The sequence below is a fragment of the Rhinoderma darwinii genome, chromosome 4 (assembly GCF_050947455.1).
Source record: "Rhinoderma darwinii isolate aRhiDar2 chromosome 4, aRhiDar2.hap1, whole genome shotgun sequence".
Taxonomy (NCBI): domain Eukaryota; kingdom Metazoa; phylum Chordata; class Amphibia; order Anura; family Rhinodermatidae; genus Rhinoderma; species Rhinoderma darwinii.
The window spans coordinates 146274036-146301828 of record NC_134690.1 but is presented as its reverse complement, the minus strand read 5'-3'; the positions used below and the strand labels follow the sequence as shown (position 1 = coordinate 146301828).

General features: G+C 41.0%; 1 protein-coding gene across 2 annotated transcripts in view; it reads right to left on the bottom strand.

Annotated features, from left to right (window-relative positions):
• MFN1 (mitofusin 1) overlaps positions 1 to 27106 on the bottom strand; it is a 31881-nt gene extending 4775 nt beyond the window's left edge. Inside the window, exons 1-13 of one of the 2 annotated variants that reach the window (XM_075861653.1) lie at positions 27008 to 27106; positions 18467 to 18586; positions 17472 to 17607; positions 16749 to 16911; positions 15170 to 15294; positions 13473 to 13581; positions 11541 to 11648; positions 11172 to 11325; positions 10269 to 10336; positions 7234 to 7355; positions 3013 to 3139; positions 2368 to 2472; positions 876 to 978 (exon numbers count right to left, since the gene is read on the bottom strand). In XM_075861653.1, the coding sequence (XP_075717768.1) occupies positions 876 to 978; positions 2368 to 2472; positions 3013 to 3139; positions 7234 to 7355; positions 10269 to 10336; positions 11172 to 11325; positions 11541 to 11648; positions 13473 to 13581; positions 15170 to 15294; positions 16749 to 16911; positions 17472 to 17607; positions 18467 to 18581 (1435 nt within the window). In that variant the 5' untranslated portion in view covers positions 18582 to 18586; positions 27008 to 27106. Of the gene's footprint in view, positions 1 to 875; positions 979 to 2367; positions 2473 to 3012; positions 3140 to 7233; positions 7356 to 10268; positions 10337 to 11171; positions 11326 to 11540; positions 11649 to 13472; positions 13582 to 15169; positions 15295 to 16748; positions 16912 to 17471; positions 17608 to 18466; positions 18587 to 26960 lie in introns of both variants that reach the window. The other variant, XM_075861654.1, reaches the window with a different exon arrangement.
• Positions 27107 to 27793: the final 687 nt, after the last annotated feature.

Here is a 27793-nt window from a genome sequence, read left to right as displayed (position 1 = left end):
GGGCTTCGTCTGAATAGAATACAGATAAGGCAACAGTGCAATACACTTGCTCAGACTTCCCAATGTACTTCGAGCCCGAGTTTTAAGTTGAGTATATCTAAGTAGTTGGGGTCCAAAGTGGAATATGTAAAGACATTACAGATCTACCAGTCACAAGTGGGCCCATATTCCAGATACTACATAGGAAAACACCAGCACTAGATGTAGGAGGTGAGGAGTTATGCATGGGAATACGATGTCAAAATGTTTGTATAGTCAGATAGATTTCTGTAATGTATAGAAATCCTATACAACACATATGGTAGAAGGTGAATTTGTCACTGATTACATGGTGGGCACGGGTAAACTATTTTTTACCAGGATCATAGAGCTTTAAAGTTAATGTCCACCCTTGAACACCATTTTTTTGGTACCTAAATAGCGGATTAATATCTTTATAGCAATCAGAACTCTATATTTATACAGGGGATTTTGGGCTGTGTATAAAAAAACAACTGAGTTGAATGATAATCACCTAGATACCTGCAGCCACCACTAGAGGGAGCTTGGGAATACACTGTATACGGTTTTGTATGGAGTTGAATGCCTAAATGTATGCAGTTTGCTCCCATACGTTTATCATTAACCTCAGGAAATCAAAGTACCAACCTCTATAAAGATATATCAGGAAATGAATCAGCACAGGATATGGACCTAAAGACAACATGGTGTTAAAAGCCGGACATTAACTTTAGGGTATGCCTCTGGTAGGTCGTGTGTTCAATTTTAATGGCAATAAGTGAGAATTATAAAATCCTGGAGAAATTTCCTACAACCTCTGTGAGAGCAGACAAGTCACTTATCAGCATGTAAAGTAAATGAACGCTGCAGGTTACCTATAATGTCCTCTTGTGCTTTATATATAGACGAGTTGACGGCAGCAGAGCAGCGATCTGCCAGCTTCCTCCCCATTCCTTTCTCTATGTGTGCATTCAGTTCCTACAGGTTCAGCAGCAGAAATGAGAAGTAGCAAGTATAGGCATCAAGGCTGAAAATTCCAGTTAAATATTCTCACAATGTACAGAAAATAAGATTTTGCCTTTAATTGACAATAATCCCAGTTGTGCCATCTGAACAATATAACCGCAACTGGATTAAAATCTCCTGCCACAGCCCGGCAAATCTAGCAGTCGAATGTAAATAGCGGCCTATATTGTCCTGACAGATCTGATCAGACAGAGTATTTTGGAGAAACTACCGTACTAGTTAAACATTTCCCTAATATATAAGTACAGGTTCATAAAGGTTACTATATATATATATATATATATATATATTATAGTGAATTTAATCCAAAAATAGTAGGATTTTATGCTTGTTCTTGGGCTGCTGGCCAAATCATCTTGATAAAAGTAGATTTGTGCCAAATGGCTCGCTCTGAGGCCTTATTTACACGAACGCTGCGCATCTCGGACGTGAAAAACTGCAGTTTTTCACGTCCGAGGTGCATCCGTGCTCAGCGCTGCGGGACGCGATGTCACGCATCCCCCATAGTTGAGTCTATGGATGGATGCGTGATGACCGAAAAGAACGGACATGTCCTATTTTCCCACGGACCATTGAAACAACGGCTGTGTGAACGTTCACATTGAATTACATAGGTCCGTGGGACGGCCGCTATTTCAACGGCCGTCCCACAGACGTTTAACACGTTCGTGTAAATAAGGCCTTAAAAAGGAGGATACAGTCCTATGAAGAGGTGTCAGCTGAATAAAAGTACAACCAACTCTGAGCAGGGAGACTTTAAGGTCTATAGCTGGCCATACACTAGAGTTTTTGGTTGTCTTAAAAGGCAGATTAAAACCATTTTCTGCCTACTGTCGGTGCCTTTTTCACAGATATCTGTGGTCGGTCACATCTCTATCACGAAGCAGCGCGATAGAGATGTGACTGACCTCAGATATCTGTGAAAAAGTTAATCTGCCGTGTTGGATTTTTCAGTCGCCATCGGTTGCCAAATTGTAATGTCGTTCATGCCAAAACGACAGATCTGCATCACTAGAAGCACAGACCAGGCTACAGTTCAAGACAGATATAGATCAGAGATTTGTTCTTTTAACTTAAGGGTTTGTGGTCCAGAAGAGCGTCATTCATGGTTGGTCTGTGAAGGTTAAGCAATCACTAATGTATGGCCAGCTTTAGAGCCCCTCTCTTATAGGTATTTGTGGTGAACCATTAGAGCACCATCTAGCACAGTAGGTGTCACACTTTTAACAATCATGGGTCATGTCAATAGAGAACATAACTGTGCACAGACCTTCAGCGCTCACCATATAAAGCACATCCATGTATGCAATTCTTGAAATGAGTGCTGGAATAATATCTTACGTTTTTATAATGCTTCAGAACTTGTGGCGATGAATGGAAGTCTCCATCAAAATTGTCCACTAAAAGGGATAGATGGCAGATCTCATCCATCATAGCATCTGAAACCTGTCAACATAAAATGATACGTTAGTCCACTTCACTATCTTTGGCTTCTTTGCATCACCATACATTATATTTTTTTAACAAGTTTCTTATGGACATTAGAAATGACTTAACATTAGACGTGGCAAACCCTGGAGACCAATCTTGGGCACCACAACTGCTGGGTGAGTGTTTAAGTACATACACTCCTCGGCCATAGAAGGTGTATAAAGGGTGTATTCAGACGCTGCAGATTTCCAGTGCAGATTCCACAATGAAAAGCGACAGAATTTTACAGTATAATACATGCGGATAACGTTTTAAAAAAACATCCATATTTAGAAAAAAAAATCCACATGGAAATGAGAGCATTCTGCAGATTTTCTAATCTTCAGAACGTCAATTCTGTTGTATATTTTTACTGCAGATTTCACCCTTTGCAGTTCATATTGTCAAATCTGCAGAAAAATCTGCATCAAACTCTGTACGTAACAGCACAGATGCTGGAGAGCAGGGATGCTAGGTCATACATGAAGGAAATCACAGAGGTCAGACAAGCCTCACCTGTGTGTTCACCACCTCAGTGATATGCAGAATTCTTTTTCGGACGTCTTCAGACAGGATCTCCATCTGACACTGTACAAACTCCAGCCTGTCCACCTGGTATTCTCGGTTTTCTATTGCATTCACCCTGAAAATACCCACACACCTCAAATGTCAATATACAATTGTACTAATGAGGCCTAGATAAAAGTATGAAACTAGTTAAAATCATCTAACAATATAGTCTACACTATTATTCAAAAGCAATATGCTGTTCTAGTAGGAAAATCCCATTAAATTTGACTGCCAACAAGTTTATCATACCACTATAACAATAAAGGGGTTTACCACGACCAGACAACTGATGACCTATCCACCGTATAGGTCATCAGTATAGGATCGGTGTGGGTCTGACAACCGGAGCCGGCACCGATCAGCCGCTACAGCTGACTCCAGGTGCCGGATGTTTTGAAGGCTTTGCAGTAGTTGGAGCTGGAAGCAGTTGGCTCCGACCACTGCATAGCGGCCATTCTGCAGAACTGCTCCTATTGACGTGACGGGAGCCATCTGCTTCCGACATGGACGTCTGGTGCCCGGAGGCAGCCGGAGCAGGTATCAGACCCGCACCGATCATATACTGATTACCTATTGGTGGATAGGTCAACAGTTGCCCTGTCGTGGAAAACTCCTTTAACTATTTTGGAAGTGTTATAAAAATTGGTAAATATATATATATATAAATATATATATATTATATATATATATATAAAAGTAGAGCTCTTGCAGCACTCAAAGTGGTGAAAATAAAGTGGTTTATTCAGCCAACAAACAGCGACGTTTCTGTCCAACACTAGGACCTTTATCAAGCATGATAACATACTGAGTGAGCATGGTATATAAAGAGTGAAAGAGCATTTGCATAATTAATCTCAATAGCATACATGTGACGTGCAAAGTGCAAGAAAAAAACCAAACACAATGTGTTTAAATAGTATCAAGACTGATCAAAGCATTGACACATAAGAAGAACCAGTGTGAATACATACACAGAATACAAATATCGCATGCAAAAACATATACATATAAAATTACGGCATAAACATATATGTAACAGTTGTGTTGAAACAGATCACGTTGCTTTTCCTCACCAATCAGAGCTTCAGGACCTTCATAATGCAAACACATACAGGTTATCCAAATAGCAATAATAAATGCACCAAATGTGGTCTTGCAACATGTGTGAATGTGTGTGTATATATATTGCCAACTTCCGGTTGATAAAACCGGAGGTATTACCGTGGCCTAGCAACAGGACGCTGTAGGAACATAGCGGCAGATACGTAATCTCGCCGAAAGCATCCCTCTCGCAGCGCGTCCATCGTTACCAGGTAACATCCAATCACACGACTCCATGTGATTGGAAAGGTAAATATAGTGACGCAATCACCGTTGTTGTCAAGTATAGTCCATATAGAAAAATGATCAAAACTTGATCACAAATATGCTCGTAGGTGTAGTCAGTAATGATGCAGCAGTATTTCTAATAGTACGTATATATCGAAAGGACAAGATACACCACAAAGTCCACACGCGGGTATACCCGATCCCTGGCCACACTTCCGTGGTCAGGAGGGAACGGCTCCCCAGAAACTCCAGAATTACTCCAACCACAACTTAATGTATATGGGGGATCCAAAGAGATCGTGAACGTGTAACGGACCTCTATTGTCGATGTAATATCAAGTCCGCAGAAACAATGTCTGTAATAAGAGAATATGAATCTGGGTAATCAGCCCAGTATTGTTTACTGACAATCCACATACGAGACAAGAAAAATATAGTAAAAGCTATCTTTATATGGAATAGATTGGGACTAAACAAAACAGCAAGAGTACATTATTTTGGCAAGTGCATACAATACAATAAGACTGAACACGGAAGAAGATGGTCCCGAAGTTCTGTTGGGATCTAGAGTGATACAAAACAGAATATATTAGTAATAGAAAAAACATATCCATATAGTATAATATTTTAAAATCATGTCACCAAATTTAGTGTCCGATGAGAGACATATACAAAAAACCTAAAAAAGGGGGAAAGGGAGGCAAAGCGCTACACAGTGATTCTATCCACATTAAATTCTACATTGAGCCCATTAGGTCTCAATGTGTTAAGTGAAAAAATCTATTTCAATTCTTTCTTGTGCAGGACCATGTGTCTATCACCACCATTGGGTAATGGGGGAACATGGTCCAAGATCATAAATTTTAGATCTCTCTCGGTATGTCCCTTCTCAACGAAATGTTTTGCAACGGGTAGATCTAGTTTTTTCTTCCTAATTGAAAATCTGTGGTTATTAAAACAAGTTTTGAACGTACAAGTAGTTTCGCCCACGTATATTAATTGGCACGGACACCATAGCGCATAAACAACCCAGTCAGAATCACAGGTAAGTGTATGTCTAATATTGTAGTTTCTACCAGTTTGGGGATGTACAAAGACATTACCTCTGCACATGTAAGTACAATTTACACAATGATGGCAAGGAAAATTGCCCACTTTTAGTGGTTGTAATAAAGATTGTGTAATATTTTTACCTTCTTTAACTTTTGTTTAGTCCCAATCTATTCCATATAAAGATAGCTTTTACTATATTTTTTTCTTGTCTCGTATGTGGATTGTCAGTAAACAATACTGGGCTGATTACCCAGATTCATATTCTCTTATTACAGACATTGTTTCTGCGGACTTGATATTACATCGACAATATAGGTCCGTTACACGTTCACAAACTCTTTGGATCCCCCATATACATTAAGTTGTGGTTGGAGTAATTCTGGAGTTTCTGGGGAACCGTTCCCTCCTGACCACGGAAGTGTGGCCAGGGATCGGGTATACCCGCGTGTGGACTTTGTGGTGTATCTTGTCCTTTCGATATATACGTACTATTAGAAATACTGCTGCATCATTACTGACTACACCTACGAGCATATTTGTGATCAAGTTTTGATCATTTTTCTATATGGACTATACTTGACAACAACGGTGATTGCGTCACTATATTTACCTTTCCAATCACAAGGAGTCGTGTGATTGGATGTTACCTGGCAACGATGGACGCGCTGCGAGAGGGATGCCTTCGGTGAGATTACGTATCTGCCGCTATGTTCCTACAGCGTCCTGTTGCTAGGCCACGGTAATACTTCCGGTTTTATCAACCGGAAGTTGGCAATATATATACACACACACTCACACATGTTGCAAGACCACATTTGGTGCATTTATTATTGCTATTTGGATAACCTGTATGTGTTTGCATTATGAAGGTCCTGAAGCTCTGATTGGTGAGGAAAAGCAACGTGATCTGTTTCAACACAACTGTTACATATATGTTTATGCCGTAATTTTATATTTATATGTCTTTGCATGCGATATTTGTATTCTATGTATGTATTCACACTTGTGCTTCTTATGTGTCAATGCTTTGATCAGTCTTGATACTATTTAAACACATTGTGTTTGTTTTTTTTTTTGTTTTTTTTTTCTTGCACTTTGCACGTCACATGTATGCTATTGAGATTAATTATGCAAATGCTCTTTCACTCTTTATATACCATGCTCACTCAGTATGTTACCATGCTTGATAAAGGTCCTAGTGTTGGACAGAAACGTCGCTGTTTGTTGGCTGAATAAACCACTTTGTTTTCACCACTTTGAGTGCTGCAAGAGCTCTACTTTTATATACTACCTAGTCCTTGGATCTGGATGGCTTGCTTGGCACCTGTGCATCTTCTCTAGTGAGTGCTGCTGTTTTCTTTTGTTGCTATATATATATATATATATATATATATATATATATATATATATATATATATAATTTTATTGTATTTACTAATTTTCAAAACATAAAAAAATACAATTTCAAGGGTTTTACATGAATAGGACAAATTAAAATAATAGATGCAGAGGGACAAACGCTCAACCTAGGGAGGACCAGACACATCAATACATTGCACAAATGGCAATTGGACTACAGTTTACATTGTGCAAAACAAAAGCACTGCATGGAACCGTATAATGATCGCCCCCTTCCCAAGGCAATACAAGCAGGTCGCAGGAGGATCCCCCAGAACAGCTCATTGTTGAGAAAAAGCAGCCAGTGGACAACCCCTTTAACACTCTACCTTGTTTGGTACATAAGAACCTCTGCACTATATAGAGAATGAAAAAACACATGCCTACCTTTTATCAGCCGCCTCCACGTTAATGGCATCCATTATAGCTTTCACAGTATCTGTAATTTGTTTAGCTCTGATAGTGTGCTGCTCAAACTTTGTTTTCACTGCTGACTGCGAGATACATTCCTGTGGGGCCCAAGTCACAACACATTACTGTGATCCCATCCAAAGCAAGTCAGGAATTACACAAGGCAGATGGCACTAACCAGTGCCCGAGGAAAGGACTTGCTGCTGCTCAAATAAAACTCAAAACCAAAAAAAGACACGGCGTAACGAAACAAAAACATGAAATATGAGGACAGAACAGCAGGCTTATGTGCTCCTTCTACACTCCGCGTAGCACAGTAATGTGTATCAGTTGTGAAAGAGAAAACGAGAAAATAACAGACACACATAAGAAGATGGAGTGGAGCAAGAGTCACCCCCGTTATTAGGAGGTGGCCATAACAAGGTAAAGAAAAACCTTCTTGGTGAAACCAGAACATCTGAAATGCACGGATTTCACCCAGAACTGGATCATGTATTCTACAATCACTTCTGACCTCCCATCAGGTACCATAAAGGCTCCTTTACAAAAAAGCAATGGCAAGAAGCAGCGTTCACAGTGACAACACCGCTCTCAGTCACTAGTCAGTTAAAAACTTTATCTAGTAGAGAAGAGGCAAACCAGTAAGAAGCGCCCCCCCATCCCTTATAACTTCCTGATATTCCACATTGGGATCCCAGATTAATAAAACTCGACAAAGTGGAAGCTTATAGGTAACCCCACCCAAAATGAACGGTTCCTAATCTTTTTTAGATTTTATCCCTCTAATATTTTTTAAGGTAAGTAGCATTATCATGCCTTACGTTATCTACATTTAGATCACGTATTAGTCTATTTACACAGCCACTGAAAACATACATAACTGACGGTTTCCTAGAGCAGAATACATGCACAAAAGGTGTCTATGTTAGATCTGCCATTTCAAGGAAAAAACAAACAAACTGTTGGCTCTAATGCATTCGGAGACACCAAACTAAAATCAGGAGACTTCTTTGGCAGTGCTTACCTCTTATGCCAAGGTTACATGTTCACATTTACCCCTAAGTCTGACAGTCTTCTAGATAATGATCAGGATGGCAGCTGAGCTCTGTACTTACATGAAGAAACATTGGCACCATTGGAAGATGATAATCACATCTTATGGATTTGATCATTTTGACCACCTACAGTGATCATCTCTACATGTAAACCAAGCCATCACCATGGACAGATAGTCATTATCAATGAGGAGGTCACTAGACCTCGCTCCAGGAGAAAGCGTTCCAAGTGGCCTCATGACAGAGGATAAGAAGTATACTAGAAGAGCTTTGCTTTGTTGCCCCAGAGATGCTGGGCTGACAACCATGTCAAAAGCCAACACCTACATATACACACACCATTTCAGCCATAACATTAAAACCACGTGCCTAATATGGTGTAGGTCCACCCCGTGATACCAAAACAGCTCTTACCCATTGAGGCATGGACCCCACAAGATCTCTGAAGGTGTCCTGTGGTATCTGGCACTAAGACGTTAGCAGCAGATCCTTTAGGTCCTTTATGATGCGCATTGTGGCCTCCATGTATCAGACTTGTTTTTCCAGCACTTCCCACAGATGGATCGGATTGAGATCTGGGCAATTTGGAGGCCGAGTCAACAATTTGAGAGCTCCTTGTTTTGTTCCTCAAACCATTCCTGAACAATTTTTGTAGTGCGGCAGGGCGCATTATCCTTCCATTAGGCAAGACTGTTGTCATGAAGGGATTTAGTTGGTCTGCAACAATGTTAAGGTAGGTGGTACGTGTTAAAGTAACATCCACATGAATGCCACGACCAATTGTTTCCCACCAGAACATTGCCCAGAGCATCACATTGCCTCTGCTGGCTTGCCTTCTTTCCATAGTGCATTCTAGTGCCATCCCTTCCCCAGGTAAGAGACACACACACGCAAACAGCCATCCACATGATTTAAAAGAAGACGTGATTAATCCAAACAGGCTACCTTCCTCCATGGTCCAGTTCTGATCCTCACATGCCCATTGTAGGCACTTTCGGAGATGGCAAGGGGTCAGAGTGAGCACTTAGACCGGTCTGCGGCCACGCAGCAAGCCCTATGTTCCGACACCTCCTGTCAAAGCCAGCATTAACTTTTTCACCAATTTGTGATACCGAACCTTTTCTGTAGTATCGTATATGGTCTGACCCAATAGTCTAGCCATCACAATTTGGCCCTTGTCAAAGTAGCTCACATTCTTACGCTGGCACATTTTTCCTGCTTCTAACACATCAACTCTAAGAACGGACTGTTTACTTGCTGCCTAATATATCCCACCGTAAGGAGATATTCAATGTTATTCACGTCACCTCTCAGTGGTTTTAATGTTACGGTTGAATAGTGTAGATATTGTCATTTATACCAATAATATAAACCAGTCTCTGTATAAATCGGAAATATATAGTATTCCCTTGGTAAAAAAAAACAAAAAACAAGGGAAGTAAAATATGTAGTACTTAAAACAGAACTCAAAACATAAAATAAATAATAATTAATAAAGCAGAAAAAGGAAAAGAAAAACAGGGATTTTTGTCCCCCAAAGAAGTGAATCTAGAGGTCAGCAATGATGAACAACAGGTTGAAAAGTTAGCACACACTGCTAGAGCTAGATTAGAAAGGAATGGACATGGAGAAAGGACTAAAACAGGAGAGGTTAGTAACTGCATATAGCACAAGAGGGGAATACACAGGTTCATTCAAATACAGATCTTGTACCGTCTAGATAGTAACATCCAGGGTAGGAAATGGTTATGCATAAAGTGACCAGACATTCTCTGATCATAATCTAAAGCAAATGGATTCATTTCTACTGACTGCGGGACGTGTGCACCTCCGCAGCTCGCATAAACTAGGCATTACGTGAAATGCTTTACATACAATGCTCACCAAATCTACATCCACTAGTCAAACTATTAAAAAGGAAAGGTCAATGGATTAGGCCAAAGAAAACCATTGTACCTCAAACAGTTTTTCAAATATCTGGAACTCCAAGAACCTGGTCTGAAATCCCTCAGCAAGAGCTCCACCTAGAGGAGAAAAAAAATAGAATAGGACATGAAAATATTATGGCTTTGTCAATGGACTAAAATCGTATACAAACAATTCGTAAAGACTAGTGAAATTGGAAAGCCAAAAAAATGTGTATGAAACTAGGCCACCTCATGTTATTTGAGTGTCCAGGGGAAAAAAAAAATAATAATAATGAAGCTCTGGCCTAGGCTCAATAAGGGCCGTTTCACATCAGCGTTCACTTTCTGTTCAGGGGTTCCGTCGGAGGTTTCAATGGACTGCCGTTCAGTCGACTGCGCTATTGATTCCGTCTAAAAAACGGAAACCTGCCGGAACCATTAGCAATGTTTCCGTCACCATTGATATCAATGGTGATGCAAACGGAAGCTAAGGTTTCCGTTTGACATTCCGTTGCGGGGTTCCACGACGGAAACCTCCAATGGAACCCCTGAAAGGAAAGCGAACGCTGATGTGAACAGGCCCTAACATAACTTTGTAAATGTTTTCTGTTTGCAGAGATAAAAGTGCCCATACACAGCAGACAAAGTGTTGTTGAACAAGACAAAGGTGCAAATTCACTTTATTATACCCTTTTACATGGATCAAACTGAATATTTGTGTACGAAGATGTTATAAGTATATAGCAGACCACAAGGAAGTTGCTAGAAAGAGTTTGGCATTCAGTAATATAGAGCAGTAGGAAAGCCTTCATTTCTAGATCATATATTTAAATTATAACCAATTTTTATACAATTTTTATAGTGATAGAAAAGACATCGAAAATCTTACATGAGAACAATCAGACCTCTGTATTAGGTCACCCTTTGAATCTGGAAGTTGAGCTGCACCTACCAGCCTCGGGCATCCCCTGTGCCTTGTGCATCCTGGCACTCAGAACTTCTTTGGCAGAAACAAAAAATATGCGATTTTGTGCCTCTGAACGATCTACCACTTTCAATTCATCCACCAAAAAAGACTGGCAACGCTCAGTGTGTTGTTTACGCACCTGCTCGTATGGATACCAGAATACAAGGTCAGTGAACAGTACAAAGCAACTGTAGAAATAACCTCTATTTAATACATACAAGAAAAGAGCTGCACATCATCTGTATATAGTATATCCAGCATAGTAATCCGGAGCGCACAGTGGTGTTACGTCATTATTCATACAGGCCAATACAGTACAAATTACACATGAATATATCACAAAGGTCAACTTACATCCTCCATGTACTCCGGTTCCGATGCCGATGCGTCCCAGCGATTATTTAAGATAAAAATATTTGGCTTAGAAAGTCTCTCATTGACCTTATGAAAGAAATGTTTTTCCTAAAAGAGTAAAGATAAGAAAAACAGAGGGCAACAGTTATACCCAGATCTCCACTGCTGTACATCCGGAACGCATCATGTCTAAGATAGAGTGGAATAGATTTTATTGCTCTGTATGAATACAGTGCTGGACACAGAATCTATTCACAGTTTCTCTAGATCAGGCTCGTAAGTCATGGGAACGGCTGTCAACTTGCTCTACATTCACCTTTAGGCTGGATTCACACACATGGTTTTTAGGAACGACGCCATGATAGTTGCGGCATTTTTAGCGGCAAAAAATGCTGCGGCCCTACAAACATGGCAGTTCTTAGGTGGGATTTTATGGGTCAGTGGCATTTTTCAAAAACCATGAACCATAGCAAGCTTGCCTTTGGCGGTTTTTTTTGCATTATTTGTTGGCATTTTTGTCCCATAGTCCTCCCTAGGTTTTTTTTCTAATCCTCTTTTAAAATAAGTTGTTTTTGATGACTTTTAGAAAAAAAGCATGTGCTGCAAAGAAGAATCTTTGTATCACATCATTTGCAATGTGAAAAACACCAACTAAAAAAAAAATAAAAAAATCCAGGTAATACGACCCCCGCCAAAATTGCCATAAAAAAAGAAAGATGCATGTACCATTTTACTAAAAAAAAAAAAACTGGCTTTAGGCCAGTTTAACATAGCGCACTTTGGTGCATTTATTGATGCACGTTTTAAAATGTTTTCTTGTCAAAGCCTCGCATGATACATTAAGGCCCAGTTCACATGGAGTATTTTGACTAGTTTTTTGGCGCGGAAACCGCTCCGCGAAACTCGTCAAAAACCATCCGAAAATGCCTCCCATTGATTTCTATGAGAGGCGGTTTTCTCCCGTGAGCGGTAAAACCACCTCGCGGGAGAAAGAAGGGACATGCCCTATCTTCGCACGGTTACGCCTCTGACCTCCTATTGACATCAATGGGAGGCAGAGAAAGCGTATTTCGCTGAGTTTTTTGCCCGTAGCACTCAATGAGCGCGAGCGAAAAATGCCGCAAACATCCCTGCGAAAATCACCGCAAACGCCGTGCAGGAAGGTCAAAATCTGCCTCAAAATCCCAAACGGAATTGAGGCAGAATTTTCCTCCTGCAAAAAACTGTGTGTGAACACAGCCAAAGGCTACTCCTGATTGTCCAGTCGTGAGCTCAAACTGACATGTAAGACAGGGCCTGTAGTTCATGGTTACCTGCTATTGATTTACCTCGGTGCTTGCGGATTTTGGCTCAGCTTTATTAGGGCTGAGCCGTGTACAGTAAAAACACAAGTCTATCACAGCATCACCAGGTCAGCGCATGAGATTCCCAGTATAGAAGGCGTAGAATAAATTATAGAAAGATACAGCCCACTAAACCACCAGTGAGAAATAGGAAAATTATCAGGCAATTGTAACATATTAAGGCAAATCAACCCTAGTAAGGGGAGCCTAGAGGGTCGATTTAAGCCAATACTGCAAGTCTTAGAAGGAATCATGGCGGTGCATGTACTGAATTAGACGTGCTGAATATGTCATTTAACACTTTGCGGTTGCTATGTTTGGGCATCGTGAGAACTCTGAATAAAAAATTTTTTGCATTCAGTCCTATGGAGAACTCGAGAAAAAAAAAAAAAGAAGACTTCAGAAGACTTTTGGTTGGACAGGTGACACTAAGTGGTGATATGGGGAGAGACATGAAATGAATGAGCCAGTCACGGTGTATCCATGCAGCCATTGTCACCTGTAGGTGCACAGCGATTATTCCCTGCCTCTCACACTGTAGTTCTACACGCACAAAGAAAAAAACGGGACGATTGGAATCCGGCATTACCGTGTTCATAAGGGTAGATTCTGAATTAGCCACCAGAACAAAGACATCAGCGTCGAGGCAAAACTTGTCAATCCAGCTGTCTAGCTCCGTAGTCACATCTGTTCCTGGGCTGCAACAAAATGGCACACATTTACTAGGGGTCGTGTATCAAGTTTAATCACAAATATGGCAGACAGCTTGTACATCACACGTAACATATTACGCCATTTCCTGAAATATTAACCGACGGTTCCAAAAAGTGGGTGTGGCTAAGTAATCGCTACGTCCTGACATGTATAAACAGAAGTATAAGTGACGTGCACATGTATACAAAAGGGAGCGGTTATACAAACTTTATTCAATAATCACTAAACAAGTCACACAATAAGAATAAAAAAATAATTCATAATATATATATATTTTACACACACACACACACACACACACACATAGAATTTCAATTTGCCAGCAAAAGGGAAAAACTAGCTAATTCCAAGCGGTTTTGAGATGTATTAGGATCACAAACACTTGCAGACATCTGCAATAAAGGGTTCTATGAGGGTTCGTGTACATTTCGGTGTGAAAATATTTTAATGATAAATACAACTTTAGTCTGAACTGGGCCACGGATTCTACAAGGTTATGTTCACACACTGAACAAAAAACGGCTGTAAAATACGGAGCCATTTTCAAGAGAAAACAGCCTCTGATTTTCAGTCGTTTTTTTACGGCCGTTTTTGGAGCGGTTTTTCTATTGACCCAATGAAAAACAGCTCCAAAAATGTCTCACGGCCGGCCACGTAAAAAACGCACCGTGGGAACGGAACGCCGTATTTCCCATTGAAATCAATGGGCAGATGTTTGGAGGCGTTCAGCCCCCGTATTTTCAGCCATTTTTTTTTTTTTTTTTACGGCATGAAAAACGGCTGAAAATAAGCCGTGTTAACATACCCTTATAGTCAGAACAGTTTTTCTGGACTTCCATTAACCCTGCAGGCGTTTGGTTTATTTCTGTTCACATGGGGCAAAGTTCACTGAAATTACTCAATGACTTATGTAGAGTGCTGGACAAATCTGTGTGTTTAAAGGGGTTGTCCACTACCGGACAACTGATGACCTATCCACCAGATAGGTCATCAATACATGATCTCCGGGGGTCCGACACCCAGACCCCTCACAGTTAAGACACTCCGGCTGCCTCCGGGCACCGGACATACGTGCCGGAATCAGTTGGGTCCAGCCAAGGAATAGCGGCCGATCTGCAGTACTGCTCCCATTCAAGTGAATAGGAGCAGAGCTGCAGTTCTGCTGTCCGGTGGTGGACAACCCCTTTAAAAGGTCATCAACGTTGCTTTAAACATTTGAATTTTTTTACCGCAGTGCAGCACAAATACCAGTAGCCAGGTTAGCCAATGAACCTAAAACTTTGCTGCTGTGCCAAACTTTTTTTGGCCCTTTTCTACTTATGTATATGGATTTATTTGGCTAATAAAAAAAAACCCCTCGCTTCTGAAGTCTACAGTAATTTGCCCATGTCCGAATTAGGCCTTATAAAGTAATCATTACAATGTGTACCTCGTTTTATAAATCCGTTAACTGAACACATGAAAATAGTCAAAATGCGTGACTTGTACATTGAGGATATGAGTTTTGAATGCTTGTACAGTAAAGTAGAGAAAAGAAGGTATGTGGCATCACATTTTACCATCAAGTCTCACCTGTCTACAAGAACCAAGTCATCTCTAAGAAGTGCACACTTTGCTTTGGGCCAGAAAACATGTACGAGACAACCAGCCTCCAAATCTTTATCCATATGAAGGGCATGAGCCAGCTGATTGACAGTCTGCACAGAGAAAGGATTGTTAGCTCTATGCACAAGAACGACTACATAAAGCACATGCAAGAATTTCAATGTAGTACAGATGGTAGCAGACAGACTTCACAGCAAGTGATGACTCCATGTTAAACATTTCATTTTACACGCAATTGTATGAACTCAATCGGTCTCAATTCACTAATATAAATTGCCAATTCCATTTTTTTTTCCATGTACACCTTTGAAATAGTTTAGTTTGTTTTTGTAATAAAATTGTCTATCAGTGTGTTTGGTGCAACTTCCTAAATATATTTTATTGAAAATTATTTTTTACTTTTTGAGATACAGCTGCTTTGTATTCTGTATACAGAGCAGCTGTATCTAGTGCTAAAACCTGTATCCGTCAGGACTGGGGGACTGACGGGTAGTGTCACCGGGTCCTACGTGTCTGACACGCAGGATTGAGCGGTTACCGATCACATCTAAGTTCATAACTTAGATGTGATCGATAGCAGCTCGATCCTGCGTGGACCCGCTGACTCTGAACCAGTCAGGTCTTAGCGAACTATACAGTTGCCCTGGATACAGAATACAAAGCAGCTGTTTCACAAAAAGTAAAAATAATTTTTAATAAAACGTATTTAGAAAGTTGCACCAAATCACACGGATGCCGAATCTTAAAAGCAACAACAAACAGATTTCAAAAGGCGTACATATCATTTAAGGCCTTAAAAAAATAACTAATAACTAAAATGTTTGAAGGGGTTTCCAAACCTATTTATAAGTAATATGGTTTAGCCATGAAATAAAAAAGCCACTTTATGTAAAATGTATATTTTTCGTATTTTGCCCTTAGTAAAGCCAGCAATGTCAACAATAGAAGTTTTCATTCTGGTTGCTATGGCTACGTCCAGGATATGTATACACCTTTAAATTGTAAAGGTGTTTCTTTGACGGATATTTTTTGTAAGAAAAAACAAAACACCTGCATGCGTACTAAACGTCACAATCCTAATATAGTAGATTTGTATATTAGTAAATCGTAGGAGAACGTGTATTTACATTTGTACATATAAGGAATAAGGTTATTTCTTTTCTCATTTTATGCCTAAACAGCTTTTATTTATGAAAAATGCCAAACAAAATGGCATTTGCTATTTTGTCTGGTAAAACGACAAACACCATGACAGAACCAATTAAAGTCAATGGGATCCATCGGGCACCGTTGGTGTGTGTCATGTATTTCATTTGGTGCTTCTGTTTTTTTTTTTGCTCTGCTCCTGTGATGGAGCAAAACAAGAACGCTGATGTGAACGAAAACTGAACGCAGCATCTGCTATGTTTTATGGCTGCATATATGTAATCAGAAAGGCTAATAAAAAAAACGTAAATGCCTAATCTGTGTAGAAGTGAATAGTAATATATTGCAGTACCCTATAACTGATAATACATGAGTATATAATCTCATTGCAAACAATCACCTTCACACTCTTCTTCTCCTCGGAGCCTTCAGTCATCAAGTACGCTCTGTCTCCATCTGTGCCCTCCACACTCAGGAAGCAGTTAGTGGTATGTCCTATGCCACTTGGCAACACCTTGTCCCACAGCATGGAGTTTATCACAGTGCTCTTCCCACTGCTTGTTCTGCAATACGGGATAACCCAAAAAATACATACGGTCATACTATACTATTGTCAAAGAACACACTATTTTCATGGTGCAAAGACAGGGACAATCAGTTTTGGTCACAATTGCACATAATCACCCCGGCCCAATCTTAGATGGAAGATTGGGGGGCGGGTCACTGAACCAGTAACGTATTATAACAGGTCTGATGCACATGACTATGTATAACAGCTACCGACAAGTAATACAGCACCCATAGGGGGCGTATGAGAGCCCTACTGTTTTACCGTATGCCTCCAATTTTATACAGAATACAAAACGTTTCTGGCATGCTCCATCAGATACTGTATTACAGAGGAATTCTCCCCATAATATGGTGGCACACAAGTTGCCTATGGCTCTGTAGCATGTATTCACATAGGATCCGTGGGCCTCCATACAGGCTTTGTGCGCCACACTGTGCATGACACGGAAATCTTTTACTAATACCGGTTTTTAACATTTGACTGGGCTCTGAAATGTCTTATTTCTATTAAGTGAAGCCTCACTACAAAGAAGTTAAAAACGTAAAGAATTACCGGCCAAAGAATGCGACTTTCATGTGTCTTCGTGCAAGGACTTCACCGATTCCAGCCAGCTTTATTTTATAACTCTGAATCTCACCTAGGTCATCTTCAGTGGTTATGTTTATTAGCTCTGGATTTCGATAGGTTTCTATGGGAAAAACAAAAGGCTGTAGAGATTCTGTTTTTCTTTTTAGTAAAAAATAGGTAGGACCCCCCCAAAGCGCAGTTGTTCATGATCGTTAATACCAACCAACACAGCCAGACTCTCTCCCGATCAAGGGATTAACCTATGCAGCACTGATCCACTGTGTTACGACTAGTGACGTATCTGTGGGGACAGTGCAGGACTCGGGGATTCAACGAATGAATAACAAACTACAGTTTTTAGTGCAGTTTTTTCATGTTCTTTTTAGTCCAAAACAGGATTGGATATTGGATCGTGAGAAGTATAAAGCAAATACTTATTTTTCTACTCATTCTTGGATCCAGTTATGACAAAAAAAAATGCTTTCAGAAAACTGCATTACAACTGCACTGTGTAAACAAAACAGAACATCTAAAATCAGCAAATGGGTGGGTATATGTATATATATATATATATAAAAATAAAAAACACAAATACACATATATACATACATACTAGTACAGACCCGCAAAAGGGGTCAGTTTCCATTTCAACCAATGAGATCAAGTAGTTTTAAAACTTGCACTGCGATACTAAATGCTTTAACCTGGTTGCTACAGGTCGCTGCTCTGCTTCAGTTTGCAGCAACTTTCACACTTCAAGCCCATTACATACTGCACTTTCTAGGATGTCTGATGCTTGTGGTCTCTGCATTTTACATTTGTCCTCCTTACCGTATAGCAGGCATGACCACATGAAGTAAGGGCGAAAACAGAGGCAAATCTACTATTTAAAAAAAAATAATTAAAAAATTACATTTAAAAAAAATAAAAAATAAATCACAGGCCAAAGCACATTAAGAAGAACTTTCAAAACCCCTCACCTTCTACGAATGTAACGCCTTCACTGATGTATTCTACCAGCTGATCAAAGATGGATGTGATGGCTTTCTTCGCCTGCACAAAGTGCTTTAAGGGAGAGACTCCCTTTTCTTCCATGTCTTCTATAAAAAGCAAAGGAAAATGTATTTATTACCTAAAATCAAACAAAAAATAAAAAGCCTTCATCTTTGTATTGTACATACACTGACCGCAACACTGCTGGGAAGGTTTGACCTTTTATTACACAGTTACCAGACGAAAAACATAAATCATTAGATTTCCACACATCTGACGTTACATCGCTGATAAACAGCCTCTCAAAAACCAGTCAACACACTGCTAGCTTGAGATGGCTCTGAAACAGGAGACGCGGCACTACTTAGCATACATACAGCCTTTCTGTCCTTCAGAATGAAGGTCACTAACTGGCGAAATTCCTACACATCTGCAGCGGTACATTACATGATGGAGATATATATATATATATATATAGCTGTTCTATTCTAGAGCCAAACTAAAACACTGAATTTAACCTGGTCATATAATTGCTATATTCACTACAGAGACCCCCAAATCTGATTACTTCTGCTCTTCCCCCCGACAACTGTTATTAACATTCAGACACAAATAGATATTCCCTTGTTAAAAACAAATTGTGAATACAATTCTAAAAGTACAATAATCTAACATTTATAAAACAAGTCAACAGTCACAGCACAAAATGATGTCCCAATTATTTACTTTTCAGATGTCTCAGTAGTAGGTTTGTCACAATACCAGAATTTAGACTTCGATGCCGATACTTTGTGCAGTATTGCGTTTCTTGATACCAGAACCATATTTGAGGACCGAAAAATTGTTTGATTGTTCCTCTTTGCATCCCGGCGTTAAGAACTTTTTTTATTTTTTGGGTGACATAGCTGTACGAGACTTCGATTTTTGCAGGACGAGTTGTAATTTCTGAAGGTGTCGTTTTTTGGCACATTCACATTATTGTTTCATTTCTATACATTTTTATTTTGGCAAAAATGCAGAAAAAAATCCAAAAACCAGTTTTTCTTATCTTTTTTTTAAATTATTTTCCTGTGGATATGTCATAAACGTCCCTCGTGGGAAAACCCCTTCAAGTATGCCCTAACATGAAATATGGTCAGACAGCCCTGGGGTCCTTCAATGGACCCTGTGCTGTCTGTCCATATATCATATGCCCCTCGATCACGTCACAGAGATTCTCTGTGACGTGATCAAAAGGGGTCCACCCTTCGCATTTTCCCTTTGAATGCCGCAGCCAGCTATGATTGCGGCAATCAAGGGGTTAACAGAGGAGATCAGAGGTTTCTCTGATCTCCGCCATTAGAGCGGGACTGCAGCTGTGTATTACAGCCATTGCCCCACTCCTAATAGCGTGCGCACACTTGCTGTGCCTGTGCGATCAACATGATGTGAGGCGCCCGGCACTGAAGACAGAGCACATGGGGTTACTTTGCAGAGTGTGCACTATGTTCTCGGTCTTCAGGGCCGGCATCGCCGCACATTAATGCAGCGCCAGACCCATCACATCATACTAGTCAGTAAATTCATACATTACAATACTAAGCTGTACGACCATACAGTTTAGTATCAAAATACATGAATTCACGGTATTGAACCGTTTGAGGGTGCACAGCATTGAAAAATAGTATCGATATTTCGATAGGGTTGCAGGATGAATCAAAAGGATGTTCAATAAATTCATGTATTTTGATACTAAGCTGTGAAGCAGCAAAGCTTAGGCCTCATGAACACGACCGTAGCCATGTGCACGGCCGTGATTTTCAGGTCGGCCGGCCGCGGAGTGTCACCCCGCGAGCCGCCCGCAGATCACGGGCCGTGTACATGGCCGCGTCCATTATTTTCTGAGGCTCCTGGGCCATGCACGGACCGTGGAAACCACGGTCGTGTGCATGGGCCCATAGAAATTAACGCGGCCGCAATTCTCCCGTGGATTTTCGGGGGGATTGCGGCCACAAAAGGACGTTCGTGTGCACGGGGCCTTAGTATTATAACTCATTAATTTAGTCAGTAGCAAGATGTGATGCAGCCGGCACTGCACTAATGAGCGGCGGCACCGGCCCTGAAGACAGAGAACATGGGAGGGCGAAAATGAGAAAGGGGGGGTATCCCTGTGACACGATCGAGGGACATACCTTATATGGGCAGATAGCCCAGGGTCCATTGAAGGACTCCAGGGCTGTCTAACCAGATTTCCTGTTGTTAGAGCACACTTAGGTATGTCCTAACAACTGCCTGTGTACTATCAGTGTACCCAGGCTGATGTACTGGCATAAAGTTATATGCCAGTATTTTAAAGTTTAAAAATAGAAAATAAAATAATAAAGTAATGTTAAATAAAAAAAAACTGTAAAAAGAAAAACCACACATACACATTTTTTACAATAAGAATTAAAATAAGTCTCAATACATAAAATATACACATATTAGATATCGTTGCGACTGTAATAACCTGCACAACAAATTTATAGCGTAATTTATGATGTTTACTCTGTACATAATTTAGATGTGATAGATAACAGGTGGATCCTGTGTGTCAGAGACGCGAATTTATGGCGATGGCGGGATATACTTCCCGCAGCATGCTGTAAAAGTACGGCGCAAGCTCAAGAACCATACCCCCGCCAACACCCTGCAGCAACAGACACTATGCTCTTATGTGAATGATCAGAAGGGCAGGCTGTACATGGGTGACTGCCGTATCCCACCACATATCAGTGCAGCTATTTGACTGCTAGTGCAATCCTACTAGTGGGCCCCGCAAACAGATGGAGGCTGACACCTGTCACAAGGCATGGACCAGGGCATTAACTGGTTCCCGACCGCTGGCTGTATTTTTACAGCCTGCGGTTAGGGTTCTTAAAACCCGAGCCATAGACTTTTTACGGCTCAGGTTTTAATTTGCTGCCCGCGCGATCGGGCAGCTGAATGTCGGGTCTCCGGCTGTCAGTGACTGCCGGGGACCCTGAGGAGAAGATAGAAGCAGCTTTCACTGCTTCTGTCTTCTCCAATCTCTTTTTACACAGCGCTCAATGAACGCGGTGTATAGGAATAGAGACAGCAGCAGCGGCGCTGTCTCTATTCCTCCCAGTGATCATGTGACTGGTCACATGATCGCCGGGTGCCGTTACTGACAGACTGCTGCTGGGTCTTACAAGACCCAGCACAGCCCAGTTAGTGACAATCGTCACTATGAGAGGGCTGATTTCCCCTGTACATGGGGCTGCTGTGCAGCTCCAGTTACAGTGGAAAAACATGGTGTAAAAGAAAGAAAAAAAAATATATAAAGTTCCCCAAACGTCTTTTTTGACCTTTGGGGGGCAGACCATAGTAATAAAAAAATAATCAAGTAAAGTGCAAAAAAAAAAAAAAAAATAATAATAAATACACATAAAATACCCACCCCCAAAAAAATTCTAAAATAGCAAAAAAGGTGTGTATAAAAACGATAAAAAATGAAACCTGCATGGTCTATGGAAAAAGTCGCAAAAATCACGTCGTTAGCCCAACAAATAAAAAAGTTATAGCCATTTAACTAACACGTGCTATAAATGGCTAAACGGTGTCTGGTCCTGAAGGCGCAAAATAGCCCGGTCCTGAACTGGTTAAGCAGGCAAGCTGCACTGGATACCAGTTATGAGAAGATGATGATGGTTTAGCCGGCAGATGATATTAAAACGAGAAGGGCACATATGATGCAGGAGGTAGGACCGAGACTGGGGTCTTCAATGCAGATCAGAGAGAGGCCACAGCTTGGTCCTGATGTGAAGGGTTAACCGTGCCTTATAGTCCTGTATACTCCCATGTCCGTGTCTTTAATATCCACCCCAATGACTGCATCTTATATGCGACCCTCCACCCCTATGCTGGTCACTGCTCCTTCCATGGGTGCAATGTTTAAAAAACATTCCGCGCGGTACACATTTTTTTTTTACTGTGTTCCGTTCCGTTTTTTTTTGCGCTATACCAGACAAAGGACATTTTTTTTTGTCTGCTGTTGGCTAATGTAACCCTATGGACATGTTTACCATGAACGCCAGAAGCTTTCCTGGCTAAAACGCTTAACTTAAACGTGATGTGAACTAGGCCTAACACAGTTTCAGTTTCAAATGAAATGGAATGGTAACAGGAAATGATACAGTACGAAAACAGGTCATCACGACACTCCAAATGAGTGTATCACATATATTAACCCCTTAGTGACCAGCCCATTTTAGGCCTTAATGACCAAGCTATTTTATTCGTTTTTCTATAGTCGCATTCAAAGAGCTATAACTTTTTGATTTTTTCGTCTACATAGCTGTATGAGGACTTGTTTTTTGCGGGATTAGTTGTGCTTTTTAATAGCACCATTTTTGGGTACATATAATTTTTATATTAACTTTTATTAACCTTTTTGGGGGGGGGGATTATAAAAAAAACCTGAAATTCCGCCATTGTTCTATGCGTTTTTAAATTGACGCCGTTCACTATGCGACGAAAATATCATGTTACCTTTATTCTATGGGTCGGTACGATTACGGAGATACCACATATGTGGAGGTTTTTTATGTTTTACGACTTTTGCACAATAAAAACACTTTTGAACTAAAATTATTTGCTTTTGCATCGTCGCTTTCCAAGAGCCGTAATTTTTTTATTTTTCCATCAATGTAGTGATTTTTTGGGCTTGTTTTCTGCGAGACAAGATGTAGTTTTGAATGGTACTGTTTTGGGGTACATGGGACTTATTGATTCATTTTTATTATGACTTTTTTGGGGGCAATGGAAAAAAATTGCAATTTCGCCATAGTTTTTTGCGTTTTTTTTTTACGGTGTTCACTTTGCGGTTTAAATTACATATTAACTTTATTAATGGAGTCATTACGGTCGCGGCGATACCACATATGTGTACTTTTTTTTTTTTTTACACTTTTACTAAATAAAACCACTTTTTATGGAAAAAAATGGATTTATTTTTTTACTGTACTTTTTATTAATAATCTTTATTTCACTTTGATGACTTATTTTATTAGTCCCACTAGGGGACTTTACTGTGCGATGTTCCGATCGTTGCTATAATGCTCTGGTATACTTCGTATACCAGAGCATTATTGCCTGTCAGTGTAAATCTGACAGGCAATCTGTTAGGACGTGCCTCCGGCGCGTCCTAACAGGAATATGTCCAGGGCAGACCTGGGGGCTTTTATCAGGCCCCCGGCTGCCATGACACCCCATCGGAGACCCGCGATTGCATTCGCGGGCCGCCGATGGGTGACAGAGGGAGCGCACTCCCTCTGTAAACAAAGTTAAATGCCGCGGTCGCTATTGACGGCAGCATTTAACGGGTTAAACGGCCACGATCTAAGTAAACTTCGATCGCGGGCGTTGGAGCAGGAGCTCAGCTGTCATCAGACAGCAGAGCCCCGGCTCCTGCCTGCACGGGAGACCCGTGCAGGACTTAGACTAGGCTGACGTGAAAAGGCGTCAGCCTAGCCTAAAGCCCATTAGTGAATCACGTAAAAAGGCGTATTAGTGGTCACTAAGGGGTTAAAGGGAATGTGTTGCTAGAAAAAAAAAAAATTTTTTTTTTTAGTTAAACAATTAGTGTGTGGGTGATTAAACATTGTTCTATTTTTTTTTTCCACGAGTCAGGAAATATTATAAATTAGATTCTAATTTATAATATTTCCCAGCGCTGGTCACTAGATGGAGCAATTCCCAAAATTGCAGCATTGCATGTGGTAAAGCAACCACATTGCTTTATGCTGCAAAATTGGAAAAAACTCACTCGCTCTAGTGAGCTCACAGAATCCCCCCCCTCCTTTATCCTGGCTAGTGCCGGGATAAACGAGGGGATTGAACGGTCAAACCTCCTACACTGTGTGTCGCCATTTTTTGAGCTAACACACAGTGTAGTAGGGTTACATACAGTAGTAAACACACACTAAAACACGTACATACACAGATATAACTTACCTGCTCCTGCCGCCGCCGCTCCCTCCGGTCTGTCTGCTGATGCTGCTCCAAGTGCACAAGTCCGGAAGACGCGACCGGAAGTAGTAATCTTACTGTCCGGCCGCGACTTCCGGTCCACAGGAAAATGGCGCCGGACGGCGCACATTTCAACTTGGACTGTGTGGGAGCGGCGCATGCGCCGTTCCCACACAGACGGCGTACACCATAGTGGATGGAACAGGCCCCGTTCGCATTCACTATGGGACTGTATGTGCCGTATTCCATGTCTGTATGTGTCGTTAATCGACACATACAGAAATGGAAAAAAAAAGTGGCAGCCCCCATAGGAAAGAAAAAGTGTAAAAATAAAAAAAAGTAAAACACAAAACAAACAAATAAATATAAAAGTTTTTCATAAAACACTAAAATCAAACTGATGTAAAAAAAAATTTTTGGGGTGACACTGTTCCTTTAAGTGGGTCGCACTGTCCCCATACATTTAGGTTCTGTGCAGTCACATGATCTAACCACTGCTCACACCACTCACAGAAAAAGGCCTCATATGCATTCCCGGCCATAATAGTATTGTGTAATATGGTGCCATACAGCGTATGGTATAACAAAAAAAAAATTCGGCACTGGATGTGTTTTGTTTTTTTAAACGCAGACTCATGAAAAATGAAAACTATGGCGGCATGCACAAGGTCGTGTGCATGTGTCCGTGCACTGAGGAGGCCAATATGATCTATAGTGTAAACGTTAAGTATATAAACACAAAACAACACTTTTATAAATCACGAGTATGTAAATCATTTTGAGTAAAATAAAGTAAATTTCCTGTTTTGTTTTTTGCCTTTTACATATTGTGCTATAATGAATTTTCCTTCATAACATGGGCCTCAAGACTGATCAGAAAAGATATCCTCCTCCTGTGACATACAGGCGCCTGCTTCAGGCCTCATTCAATGGTTTATGGGATAATATACTCCCCTTCTAAAACAAGATTAGAAGCCACTGAAGCGTTCCATGACCACATAAAAGTACGAGGCCGCGCGCAGACCACGGAACTCGGAGGTAACTTCTAATATTCGGAATCATTTATAGCAGTTTGAACATTATCATCATACTAATATATAAAAGGCAAGCCGTGTAGCCAACGACTGAATACCGGGACCACCCCACAAGACCTGACATTTCGGAGATGCTCTGACCCGGTCATCACAATTTGGCCGTTTTCAAAGCCGCTCACATTCTTACACTTGGCCATTTCTCCTGCTTCCAGTTCATTAACTTCAAGAACTGACTGTCGACCTGCTGCCGAATACCGTATATCTATCCCACCCCTTGACAGGCGTCATAGTAACGAGATAATCCATGTTATTCACTTCCCCGGTCAGTTGTTCTAATGTTATGACTGATCGGTGTGTATCCTATTCAGACCTCAGTTAGGGTAAAATCACACACAGAGTTTTGATGCAGTTTTTTGGTGCAGTTTTTTTTTTAACCAAAGCCAGAAATGGATCTAAAGGAAAGAAGAGGTGTATAGAAAAGACTGACGCATCTCCATTCTTTGGTGTCCTCTCCTGTTTGACTAAAAAAACGGAGCCAAAATCTGCATTAAAATGGTGTGTGTGGCCCTGGCCTTATACCGGTTTATGGGATAGCGGGGTGAAAACAACTGCAGCCGCCATTTCAGCCGTCAGCAATATAGGAACCGGCAGATTTGCCATTCAGGAGTCTAATAAAGCAGTTGCCATTCAGCTCCTCCAGTTGCTTTTCAGATGTTTTCCAAAAACTTTTCAGAAGAGGCCGCCTTAAATCTACCGGGGGGGAGTTGTGACTTCAGGGGTAATGTTATCAGTCATTTAATAATTTGTAAAAAAAAAAAAAAAAATGCACACAGTAATGTACCACTCTGCAATGGGTTAGAAACTCGTGCAGGTATAACCACAGCGGATGCAGAGTCCATCACACCACTAGAAATGTCCAACATTGCAACACCATGCATAAGGAGGAAACGTATTACTATGGGCGAAACCAAGTGAAGTAGGTGTGGCCTGTGCAGTGAAGATTGCACCCCATTAATCATTTACTAGAACTGAGGTATATGAAAATGTGGTCACTTGGATAAATACATTACAGTAAATTAGCAGTCTGTAACTTGTAGTTCTACAACAGCAAAAGAGCCACAACTCCCAGCGTGTCCTGATAGCTGTGTATGATGAGAGTTGTCGTTTCACACAAGTTATAAAGGTATTTACATCTGACACGTCACCTGACTTTTACAGGTAGTGTGAGGAATGCACTAGAAACCATTGAAGGTTTATAAAACGCTATGAGATCAGCGCCAGGATCACATGACAGCAGTGAGACCGGCTCATATAACCCTAAACGAGGAAATACAGCGGGGCACTCACTAGTGCAATGCAATCCTAGTATCCAGTACGATGCCCACCTCTGCCACACGTCCCAGCATTCCTATGTATACATATTGCCACATATCACTACCTTATACTCTGCTGCCCGGGCTGCAGTGGCACTAGAAGCAGACCTACCTGGCCGGCGTGTTGACCCGGGTAACCTGACACGAACACAGCCAATCAGAAATAGGGGCGTGAAATACGTCACTTCCTAGGGAACACAATTCCATTACAAGAGCGAAAACTGTGTGCTAACATCCTGTCTGCAGCCACGGAGCCATTTTGTGTTAGACATCAGCGGTACAACATACTTTCACTTCTAAGTTAATGGCCACCGTTAACAAGTTATCTTCAGTGTGCTGCTGGTTACATGTACCCATTATAATGCCAGGACATGGCTTTACTTGTCCTCTGCTTCAGAACAAAACGCGTCCTCTATTTGGAGGGAAAGTCCTTCTTTGCTCTTGAATGTCCCTCTTTTAGAGCTGATAAATAAGTGTGACTTTTTAGCCCACCTTAGATATTTATAGCATATCCACGGATAAACCATAAATGTCTGATAGATGCGGGTCCCAGCTCCGAGACCCGCACTTATCTCGAGAATGAGGGGCACCTGACCCCAATCCCATCTGGTGAGGTGGCTGCCACAACCAGGTGGTGAACATAGAGGTGGCCAAGCATGTGCGCTCCTCCCTATTGATTCCTATGATGGAATTGTTTAAAAAAAAAAGCGGCCTCCGCTGTTTCCGTAACTCCCATAGGAATCAAGAGAGAGAGAGACGCGGCCATCTCTCTGTTCATTCTCCACCGGGACAGGGATCGGGAACCCCTTTCTCGAGATAGGTGCATGTCCCAGAGCTGGGACCTGTATCTATCAGACATTTATGACATATCCCATTAAGCCCTTTAACCCCTTAATGA